Raw genomic sequence first — 12659 nt, forward strand, 5'->3', positions numbered from 1 at the left:
TATAGATGAATATAAAAGGAGGATTATGAATGAGAGTACCGGGGAGGGCGGTGTCGCATTTTGCAAGAAGCGTGAAGAAGGCGATGAGATGTTGAAGTAGGAAAAGATAGAACAGCATTATTATGATGATGATGATGATTGTTACAATTGAAGGGAGAAGTAAGGTTTAAATTCCAACATACCAAACATGTTTTAAGCTTCAAAGCCATCATCTATTTCAATCTTCCCAAACAGGAACAATCAATGGTTTCTTACTTTCTTAATGGGGAAATGCTTCAATGCCACATAATAACAGTTATAATAATATCAGAATTAATTTTGTCTTTTTTATTTTATTTGAGGTAAGGATAGTTTAATGAAATACAAGAAAATGAGTGAAACACCCACCGTGTAATTCCCGCTACCCTTATCTACAACGTCACGTCACCCTCTCTGCATCTCCTAGAGTTAAATTTTAAATTTTAAACTTTACTCATTTTGTGGGAATAGTAATTAGTGAAGGTCCTATTGGGCCTAGTAAGTAAGTAATATTTTAAAATTTAACCTCTTTTGTTGGGATGAGTAAATATGTACCGAATATGGAGTCATATTTTCTGTCTTAAAGTTTGTATTATTTATTTCTCATTAGTTGAAAAAATAAAACATAAATTAAATATAGATTTAGTGTTTTCTAACTCATGAGAATGAAATATTACATATAAAGGTATAAATCTTGGACAAAAGATATAGAATGTCTTTATTATTCTGAAACAAAATGTAAAAATAAGTATTTAAATAATAATAAGTAGTATGTTGAAAGGTATTGTCATATCTAACGACTCATTTTTCTATTTTTTGTAACATATAGTTCTATTATTAATTTAATAATTCACAGTAATATAGTTTTAATTCTATTATACAGATGGTTATTTGTCATGTTTCATATTCTGTTGAGAAAAAATAGGAAAAAAGAAATTAAAGTAACCATTTGTTAGGGAAAATTTATTGTTATAATGTAGGAAATAAGAAATAGTTAACCAAATAACATGGAAAATACATTGGATAGAGAAGGAAACTGAGTTATATAGTTTTTTTGATAAAAATTAGAAGATAGTGTAAATAAAATAGGAAACTATAAATTAGACTATAATGATGTGGTTACATTGGATTTATTAAATAATATACATAGAGGAGTGTGGATCCACCTACTTAAATAGTAAGTTTTCATCTTAGCCATTAATTATAGAGATATCTAATAGTTTAAATCTATTCACTAATTCAAATTATTGGATTTTCCTAAAATTGATAACTAGGATAGGAAGTAATTTAAAAAACTTACTATTTTAATAAGTGAATCTCACCTCTACATAAGCTTCCCCACTAAACCGGACCCAACTAAGCCCAGAAATCCAACAATCATTTCAAGACTGCAAATTATACCCAGCACTTTAACAAACCTTTGTTCCACAGTAGGACATAAAACCAAATGTTATTATATACTAAAACTAATAATTTAAAAAATAATTAAATTGCCAATTGGCCCTAAATCCAACTAACTAGGCTCAAAAATCCAACCATCATTTTATGCCTACACACTCAACTTAAAAGGACATTTTTTGTCCCAAAAAAGTACATCACTATATTTACAGCTAATTATGATTTGATAAAAACTTTAATAAAATAATTAACAAATCACAAACAATGATATACATGGTATAGAATACTAGATGTGCTCCCACACTCAACTTAACACTAATAACTTTTACTCTTTTGAAAATCAGGTCGTTCAACCAACAAAGTTTCGAACACCAAAGACTAAGTCAAAGAGAAATTAGGAAGAACAACATATATAAAATGTATACATGTGTTTAATGAATATACAAATATTATCAACTATTATTTTCATTAAAAGTAGTTGCTAAGAAAATATTACAAAAACAATCCACACTAAACCTCACATATCTTTAACTCTTACCTACACAATTACCCATATGCTTTTTATCCCAAACTAGTGTTTCACCAAAATTAAAAAAAGAAACTGTCATAGTGTCATGACAGGAAAATACTCTGCCAAGGCAGTAAAAACTATGGATTTTGATTATAGAGGTTAGAGTACTACAATTTTGCTTCCTTAACTTATTTTTTCTTCTTAATTTGGTCTCCCTTAATTTGTTTCATCAACTTTAATTCCACCCTTGCATTAGTCCCTCCATGTAATATTCTAGGAAGGTTTTGTTTGGGAATATACTTTTGGAGAGGAAAGGAAGGGAAGATATGATTTTAGAAAGTCTTCCCATTGTTTGTAAATTGAAGGAAGGAGAGATAAAAGTTTTGGAGGATTTCTCAAACACTGTGTATATCTATTTTTAAAGTTTCCCCGATTAAAGTTTTTTAGAGATAAAATGTCAAAATACCTAAATAGTTTTATTAATATTATATAAGTAATATCATTGTTCATTTCTCATTATTAATTACATTTTTAAAAGAAAAATAAAAAATATTCTTGCATTATCATTAGTTTACCATCTCCATCTAAATTTCATACTCTAAAACAAGTGAGAAGATTGTCTGTTTTTCCTTCCCATTTTCTCATTTCTAACTCTTTGATTCGTCTTATTTCCTTCCCCTCATAACTCTCAAACAAAACGTAACAACTAAAAAGAGACATATGACACACATCTACTAACAACAAGGATAAGAGAGAGAAAAAATTGGGGATAAAATTAAGAACAAATAAATTAAGGGACCAAAATAATAATTTCAGTACATCATGTCATTTTAGTGTGGATGTTTTAGTTGAATACCATCTTAGGAGGCTTCTCCATTGTTTCATTCGAACATTCAGCATTCTTTACTCTCTTTTTAGTTTGGTTTCTTTAAACATAATAAAGTATATTAAAAAATAAATTACTTCTTTCTATCATTAAAATCATCACATATGTTATACTAAACTATTTTTATAAAAATATTTTTTAAACTAAAAAATATAGGACAATTGTCATAATTTTAATAAGTGGAAAGATAACTTTTCTCATGAAGATATAACATTTCCTATCAGCAATCAAAAACTAAGAACACTATACTTACACTTATGGTCATCTAAACAAATAAAAGTTATTGCAAGGATATGACACTTCCTACTAAAATTTTCAAAATGAATATACATATATTTCCTTATACGATTTGACAGATGTAACTAGTTAACAAAAATGACAACAGAAATTCAATAGGTAATGAATCTTGAATTTCTACTAAGCCAAGACACAGGATTTGTAACACGGCCTCACCTTTTTTTGAATGAGCACAAATGAATTTATAGAAAATTGCTTTAAATTCCTCTTGGGTTAATCTCTCTTTGCATGTGAACAGCCAATCTACGAAGCACTAACACTAATATGAGTATCGGATATGATAATTATCTGATACATCAATACATATTTACTTGAAAATGTATGATACCATATATTTAAGATATACATATAAAATATAAAATATGTATAAAAAATTCATAAAACATAATAAATATATAATTATTGTTATGAATTTTTAAATAAGGAACATATTTTATACACATCACTAAATACAAAATGAAATTTTGTCATAAAATGACCAATCTCGTTTAATCGACGATTAACATTATGCATATGCATTTCATATTCATTCTCTATGCAATATATCTTGTTTTGTTTTATTTCTCTTGCTACAAGTCCACCTAGTAGATTGCATATTATGTTTCTCTCTTCTACTTAATTGATTGTGTTATGTCTTTCTCTCTTTTAAAATGATATTGTGTGATATTTTGGATATCTATGAAGTATCGAGAAAATATTTTAAGAGTGTCAGAGAGTATCTGGAATGTATCAGATTTATGAATTATTTAGTTTTCAAAAATATAATTTCAATACGTTATGAGTATGTACCCATGAAGCATTGAAGAGTATTAGTGTCGGATACGTGTCGACAGACATGGATAAACGAAGGTTATTGAAATGTTAACGCTTCATAGCCGACAACGCAAACTAGGGGTGTGCAGGGTCCGACCCTATCCACTCACCCAATACGAATCGATCATGATTGAACCCGAATAGGTCGGGTCTCATTGTTTTGTTTGTGTCTCTATTCAAATGTGTACAAAGTAATATCATATTTTTTGTCAAAAGTATCATTGCTTCTCTAATTTTATCATATATACATGATTAATAATATATACACATATATCATTTTATATGTCGAATTACGTATTCATAATAATCAATAATATTGAGAAGACTTTATCTAAAATGAGTATGCATTATATTTAATCGGGTTTTGGGTTGGGTTAGCTTCAAGTCTTGAACCAGGTCCGAGTTCAAAAAAGTAATCTGACTAACATTTAGGGTCAGATAAGGACAAGCCTTAACCAATCTCATGCTCACTCCTAATGCAAACCAAGGCCAATGCTTATAGGGTGGCCCTGCCCGCCCTGCCCGTGTCCACACAAAGCCCACCAAAATTAGCGAGGGCATGGGCATGCCTGTTTTTAAATAGGGCATGCCCGTTTTTAAATAGGGCATGAAATGTCATGCCCTGCCCGCCCTAAACATGGGCAGGGCGGGCTTGCGGTGCCGCCCTAAATTAAAAAAAATCTAAAAATGACATAGTGCTTAAGATTACATGGATACATAGTGTGACAGTAGGATTAAAAAACAAAACATAACATCTTGTTTTGCATAAACCAGAGATACATTTAATTGGTAAGATATTATATTATGGAAAATTTGCTACATGTACTCAAGTGGTGAGAACATGAATTACTCTTCTCATACTTGACCCATCAAATTTCTTATTTTAGTGTTCATTGATGCCCATGGGCCGCCCTGCCCGCCCATTTGAAATGCCCATGGGCGAAAAGGGCATGTTGGGCGGGCATTTTAGGGCGGATGAACACAATTTTCATGCCCTGCCCACCCAAAACGTGCGGGCAGGCAAGCGGGCCCCATGGGCTTTGCCCAAATTGCCAATGATAATCGCACCACTATATGAAAAAATGCTCCAATAAATGAGGTCCCACATTTACATGTATCCTTATTCTGATCATTCTGCACACCCAATAATAAGGGAACTATTTGTGTCTTGAATTTCAATCCTACCAGTATTGCAGAAATTTGCAATTATTTTATACATTTAAAAAGAATAAAAGGTATTCCCTTCCCTCTCTTGTGCTCTAGACAAATATTAGAAATGTTAACTATAAACTATTTGCCTTCTTTTAGTATAATAAAAAAAGAAGAGAAAGAGAACGAGAGAAGAGAAGTCCAAGAGAAATATGACTTTTTTTCTTTTGGTTTAGAAGAGAGTTTAAGGAGAGAGAATAAAAATGGAGTGGGGCGTAGGAAAATTCTTTCTCCTCCCAAGTGAGGAAAAAATGAGAGGGTAAGAGAGACGATATTCTATTGTTCCAAATTATATCCTAAATCATGTCTCGGACCAATAATATTGAACTATTGAAGCAAAAATAAATAATCAATATTTAATTTTTTAATCGATATGACATATTTTCACTGATCCGGGACATGATTTGAGATAACAGATTCTTGTCTGGGGAAGGGTGACGAATAAAAATCAATTTTTTCTATTCTTTTTCTATACAACCAAACAACACTAAAATCCATTCTATTTTTCATTTCTTTCTCTCTTTTCATCCTTTCTCTCTCACATATTTCTCTTTTCTTAGTTTCTTCTCTCCAACCAAATGAAGCATTTATGTCTGCAATAATTGGCTTATCGCTGAATGTGGAATCTGAAGCCAAAGAAGAGCGATGCATCAGTCACTGGTTGTCTTTTGCGAGAAATTACACCAGATGTGTAGTTTGACTACCTTATTACATCTTTGGTCTAACTTTTTGGTTTATTACCAATATAGTACACTTTTGTGCAAATCGTGTTTCATATGCACGGGTTATAGACAAAGTCATCACTAATATACACGAGTTTGGGGAACTGTGCTTACTTTTTTAAACTTATGGTTACAATCCACAATTTTACCTTTTTAGTATTATTTTTTAAAGTCGTATTAAATAACACGATTTTCATTGTACTTTATTAACAAAGTTACTCATTGGTCCAATGTGGATGGTTACCAAATCCGTACACCATCGGTACCCAGATTGGAACTGGTACCCCTGGTGTAGATTCTGAAACATCGCAATCAAACCTATACAGTTGTCTGAGTGGAAAAACCTTTTTAAATAAGCAACCCCAAGGAATTTCAGGACGAAGTGCTGCTTGTACAATAAACACCATGTAATCATGTACTCATGTGGAGAATATGCAAACATGATGTTGATGGGTCCCCGGGGTTGCATCTCTTTTACTCTAGTCCTTGTACTCGGATAACTAAAATAAGGAATGAATCATGTACCTTAAGAAAAACTACAAGGATCGATGATCTAGTATAAAGACAAATAAACCACTAGGGAAGCTCTCATTTCAATAAGGAATGCTCTGGGAAATATTCATCTCTGCAGGAAGAATGAACTTGGGGAGCACCAAGCCTACTGCACTGAAGAATACAAAAGATAAAGTCATGATAGGATGAAATATGATATTCCGCCACCATCCAAAGTACCAAAAGAACCAGCTTGACCATCTCAAAGTGAATTGCTGCTAATTAGTCAGATAAATCTTCTGGAAGCCAAGCTGGAAGAGGCTCGAAACTAGATTTAAAAGTATGAATTAATTGTTGAAAAACTTAACAAAACCATTTATGCCTAGAGAAAAGAGGAAATTAGCCTAAAACGGGACTATGCTAGCATATGCTCACCATCAGATAAGTATCGTCTAATTCGAGCTGGAAAAGAAAAGGATGAGAAAACAGCTAAGCTGATTAGGTCGGAAAAGCAAAAATATGAAAAAATAGCTCATATGAGCCAACAACTGAAAACACGAGGGTGTGCTCTATATACTGCACAAAGGGACGTCCATACTCTAGAAACAAAAATAGAAAATCTGCAGACTTTCATTCAGGAAATCCAAAAGGAAGAGAGCCAGACATGGTCTACCGTGAAAAAGTATCAGGCAGCCCTAAATTAGACGAGGAGATGGGAGGATCAACTAAAAGCTATGTTGGAGGAGATGGAAAAGGCTCATTATCAGGCCGTATATGATGCAAATCATGATAAAACCCATGTTTATGAATAAATGAGAAACCTCAAGATGGCTTACGTCGAGTTAATAGCCAAACAACAAGAATGGTCACAGAACTGGGATAATATGCTCCAAGAGTGCAAATGGGGCAAGGATAAGTGGGATGGAAAATGCAGGCATATAATTGAGGGTCTTGGGGACTTTGTAGATAATTGGCTAAGAACTTTTGATGATGTCCGCCAAAAGATGGAAATGTACCCAAAGACTGAGCTACGCCCGACATTGAAAACATTCTATGAAACTTGTGATAGGCTAGCTTGGAAACTCAGGAAATGGAGGATTGCTACGTCTGGAGAAATTGGAAAAATAATGTGAAAAGAAAAAGAGAGAGAGAGAGAGAAAGAAAGAAAGAAAAGAGAAAGAAATTATAATCCTCATTATGAATATCAATAAAGATTTCTCATTTTCGCACAATATTTCCAAGTTATTATGTATGCAAAAATTATAAGGGCTCATCATCTCATTTGATGTGCAAATAAAGTCCTGACAGAGTTAAAAACATCTCGTACTCAAATACAATCTTGATCTGAAACCTAGAGTTTCTTCTAATGATTGTCATCAACTGTAAGTAGCCTTGTGGACTACGCTCCCATGTTACCAAATACATGGCATGAGGTTCAATGATAGTAATCTACAATGAGAGAATCAACTTAGATGTGATCAAGGTCTAAAGCCTAGAGCTTCCTCTGAATGTTGCCATCAATGCAAGAAAAACTATCAGGGTACGCCTCGTAGTCGTCAAATGGGGTCGAAATGTCTTACTATACCAAGCTTCTCGAAGACAAAGAATTCTTTTGCTTTTATTCAATTTTATCATTCTTTACAACTTGTATATTTCAAAAAATATTCTCAGCAGGTATTAGTAATCATTGCACATAGACATCCTTACAACACCAGGCTGCAAGCAAAGATCATGGCCAACCAAGAACTTGCATTAGAAGGAAATCCTGAGATATCCAAGCTGAAGGAACAGATGAGAGTGATGATGAGGATGATGATGACCATGTAGTAGGGGATGACATCTGGGAATTCTTCTGCATTGCATATAAGAGCTCAGTCCACTCCTCAATTACAAGGGCCTAATTACAACACAAATGAGGGAGGGCATGGCAAAGAGTCTGCATCAAAGTATCAGATCACATCGCATAGAAAAATGCCACCAAATAAGGAAGAAGCACATGATAATGCAAACCATCAACATGTTCCAACAGGACAATACATGAACCATTATGATCCTTATGAGGATCCTAACTACCACCCTCCCAGGAACGACAAAGTTCCTATCATGCAGAATGCAGCCACCAAACCAGAGGAGATGCTCATCATGATGATAAAGGGAAGGGGAAAGATGAGGAAATGTGGAATATTATCAACGAAAGGTTCAAGGATGTAGAAGAGGTTAGTTGCCCCGACCTGAAGAATGCCTTCGAAGTGTGCTTGGTCATCGATGTCGTTCTCCATCCTAAACTCAAAGTTCCTGAATTTGAGAAATATGACGGGATCACATGTCCAAAGAGCTACCTTCACATGTAGACTCGAAAGATATCAGTGTATCATCATGATGACGAATTCTTGATTCATTTTTTTCTAGACAACCTCGTGGGAATTGCCACCTCATGGTACATTCGTCTCTTGATCAAGAATATTAGGACTTTTTTTACCTTTCTTACGCCTTCATCAGGAAATATAAGTTCAATGAGGACTATGCACTTGATTGCACGAAACTCCAAAATATGTCGAAGAAGGCAAATGAGTCCTTCAAGGAATATGCTCAAAGGTGGAGGAGTGTTGTTTCCCAAGTCTTGCCTCGTCTAGAGGAAGACAGACAAATTACTATTTTTATTAACACTCTCCCCAACCCCTTCTTCAACAAAATGATAGGAGACAACACATCTAATTTCAATTCCCTTATCAGAGTCGGAGATAGGATCGAGCATAATATAAAAACATGAAAGATTGTTGCTGAACAGACCGGAGAGTCCAAGAAGCCTAATTATATGAAGAATAAGAAGAAGAATAAGAAGAAGGAAGATGAAGCCCATTATGTGGCTGGAGAACCACATAAAGCATCAAATAAAACAAACAACTATCCCTGGTCGTATACGCCCCACCCTCACTATACCCAAACACCATACCAGTTAACCCAACAAACCACATATTAGACCCCTACCAACCCATAGCCTCAATTAACCATAATCGCCCACCACCAGAAAAAAACCCAACACCCCAATACAACCAACCACAACCCAACCAATATATACCCCGACAACCCAAACCCAACCATAACTACCAACCACAACCATACCAAAGAAACAACCAAGCCCAAAACTAAATTCCGCCTGCACAATTCCAAGCCCAAGAAAGAAGAATCTTTGACCCTATTCCCATGACCTATGCTGAACTTTTCACCATCCTGTAGGCAGAACGTATCCTAGCACCCAATGCGGGAAGAATCCCAAATACCATGATCACCTGATACAACCCTAATGCTACCTTTGCCTACCATTTTGGGGTAGTAGGTCACTCTATTGAAACTTGTAGAGCATTGAACCATCAAGTGCAAGACCTCATTGAATCAAAATGGCTAAATTTTAAGGTTGATATTCCCACTGTCACATACAATCCTTTACCCAATCATGGGAACCAAGGAATAAATGCCTTGGAGCGGGATGTTGTAGGAACTATTGTCGATAATGTGGAAAATATAAAGACACCATTAAGAGTCATCTTTGCTGAGATGTGAAAACAAGGTTTGGTTGAATTTGTGAAAGTGGACCGATATGAGAATGATGTTTGTATGTTGCATGGAACCATAGATCACAATCTAGAAGAGTGTTTTGAGTTCAAAGTCTTAATACAGAAGCTCCTAGACTCTCGATTGTTGGTGATTAGGAGGATTAAGGAATTTTATGATGTTTGTGTTATTGAGAATGACCATGAATCTTAGAGTCTTTTCTTCGTAAGGAAATTTGTACCAGTGTTTAACATACCTATAAACACCCCATCTTATGCAACTCCGACTCGATAGGCGCCCCATTTAAGAAATATGGAACATGTGGTGCTAAGACGGTCGAGTTCGTTCCTCTATCAATCGGACAAAACCATCCCTTGGAAATATTTGGAGGAAGTTGGAAATGGGCCAAGTCAGACAAATGATGTTGTTAATCTGGCGAGAGTGGGAAACATGACAAGAAGTGAGAGAGATTATAGCGCTTTGGAGATAACCAAGAAAGTTGTCAACGCCTCTAAAGGCAAGGAGAAAGTTGATGAGCTAGTGGACACCAGTTTTGAAGCAGCACAAACTAGGATGCCTCCACGTGAAGTTGAAAGAGAGGTCACAGACAAGGAGGCTTGTGAGTTCTTGTGTTTCATAAGGCAAAGTGAATATCAAATAGTTGATTAATTGAGCTCCACTCTGGCTAGGGTATCATTATTGTCTTTGTTAATGAACTCGGAGGCTTACAGAAAGGTCCTGCTGAAGGTGTTGAATCAGGCCCACTTCGACCTTAATATAACTACCAGCAAATTGGATGGGATCGTCAATAATATCATGGTTTATAACTATATTTCTTTCAGTGACCAGGAAATCCCAAACGAGGGAACATGACACACTCGTCCCCTTCATATCTCTATCACATGCAATGATTTTGTGATAGGAAGGGTATTTATAGATAATGGTGCATCACTCAATGTAATGATGAAAAGGACATTTTCCAAGTGGCCAATGGATGATTCGACCATAAGACCTAGTTTAACAATTTTTTGAGCTTTCGACGGAGCCAAACAAGACATAGTGGGAGAAATTGAATTACATGTGAAAATAGGATCATGCACTTTCCAGTTCATTTTTCAGGTCATGGATATCAACCCATCGTTTAGTTGTTTATTGGGGAGGCCATGTATATATTCAATTGATGTCATATCTTCTTCGTTACATCAAAAGGTAAGTTTATTGCGGACGTCAAGTTAATAAACATCATGGGCGAAGAAGGCATTTTGGTGTCCCAGCTTAGTGACACACCATATATAGAAGCTGATAGTGAAGCTTTAGAAACTTCTTTCCGGACGTTGTAGATCGCAAGTGCCTCTTCTGTTAGAGGAAGGTATCCTAAACTCAATCCTCCACCCTCTAATGTCTCCATCATGAAGGCTAGGGTCATGTTGAAGAAAGGATTCCTGCCTGGAAAAGGCTTGGGAAAATATGGGCAAGGAATGGAAAATATAATAGTCCTTCCTGTTAATAATGGTCGATATGGACTAGGCTATAAACCTAATAAATCTAATGAAGCCTATATGGCAGATGAGGAGAAGAAGAGTACAACTCGTCCAAGGCGTTATAGATATGAAAGCATAAGGATTCCCACCCCCCACATCATCCAGAGCTTTGTGAGTGCAAGCTTCAGTGGACATAATTTAATTGCAATTATGGATGTAGACCAACCAAATGACGATTTCAAACATGTGTACCAGTGCCTTCCAGGCAGGGTATTAAGCAATTGGATAGAAGAGGATGTTATCCATGTTTATGTTCCAAAGTAATTGTAAAATGTTTTGGATATTTCTCAACTTATTTTGATCACCATTTGCCTAGCCCTGGGCATTTGGGTCTTTTGTTTATAAGGGCATGTTTTTATCTTCATCAGTATGATTTCTAATAAAACAAAGCATCATATTTCATCAATATCTTGTACCATTTTTATTTTTAGCAATCCATGAACCAAGCTAATACGAACCACTAACAGTAATGCAGATCTGACATCGAATCTATATCTAACGATATCGTTAATAATCACTTACAAAATTTTGACAACCCAATAAATCAAGTAGAGGAAGACGATAGTGACGAAGAATGGGAGACATCCTCTAAATTGTTGAGATTGGTCGAACAAGAGGCCATAGAGATTTAACCTCATGGAGAACCCGTTGAATTAGTGAATCTGGTTTCAGAGGAAGAAAAGAGGGAAGTCCAGGTAGGCACGATCATGAATAGCATTGAAAGGAAAAAACTTATTGCGCTTCTACATGAGTACAAGGATGTATTCGCATGGTCATATGAGGAAATGCCCGGTCTAGATCGGAATTTAGTGGAACACAAATTGCCACTAAAACTAGACTCTAAACTTGTAAAACAGAAACTCTGAAGGATGAGGCTTGATATTTCTTTGAGAGTTAAAGAAGAGGTAGAGAAGTGGTTGGATGCCAAATTTGTAACGGTGTCTACATATCTTGAATGGGTTGCCAATATAGTTGCAGTCCCTAAGAAAGGAGGGAAACTCTAAATATGTGTTGATTATAGAGACCTTAACAAAGCCAGTCTTAAAGATGATTTTCTTGTACCTCACATTGACATTTTAGTCGATAGTATAGCAGGTCATGCCTTATTCTCATTCATGGATGGATACTCTGGATATCATCAGATTAAGATGGCTTTAGAAGACATAAACAAAACAACCTTCATCACCCCATGGGGGCCTTTCATTATCAAGTGATGCCAT

At 35.2% G+C, this 12659-nt stretch overlaps 1 protein-coding gene across 4 annotated transcripts in view; it reads right to left on the reverse strand.

Moving 5' to 3' along the window:
* Positions 1–279, reverse strand: part of LOC109341159 (probable starch synthase 4, chloroplastic/amyloplastic) — a 16770-nt gene extending 16491 nt beyond the window's left edge. For all 4 annotated transcript variants that reach the window (XR_002106908.1, XM_019578998.1, XM_019578997.1 and 1 more), the window contains exon 1: positions 40–279. Coding sequence is in view for 3 of the 4 variants with exons in the window: in XM_019578998.1 (XP_019434543.1) it covers positions 40–212 (173 nt within the window). In the remaining variant the exon portion in view is untranslated. The remainder of the gene's footprint in view (positions 1–39) is intronic.
* Positions 280–12659: the final 12380 nt, after the last annotated feature.

The sequence above is a fragment of the Lupinus angustifolius genome, unplaced genomic scaffold, assembly GCF_001865875.1.
Source record: "Lupinus angustifolius cultivar Tanjil unplaced genomic scaffold, LupAngTanjil_v1.0 Scaffold_382, whole genome shotgun sequence".
NCBI classification, from domain to species: Eukaryota; Viridiplantae; Streptophyta; class Magnoliopsida; order Fabales; family Fabaceae; genus Lupinus; species Lupinus angustifolius.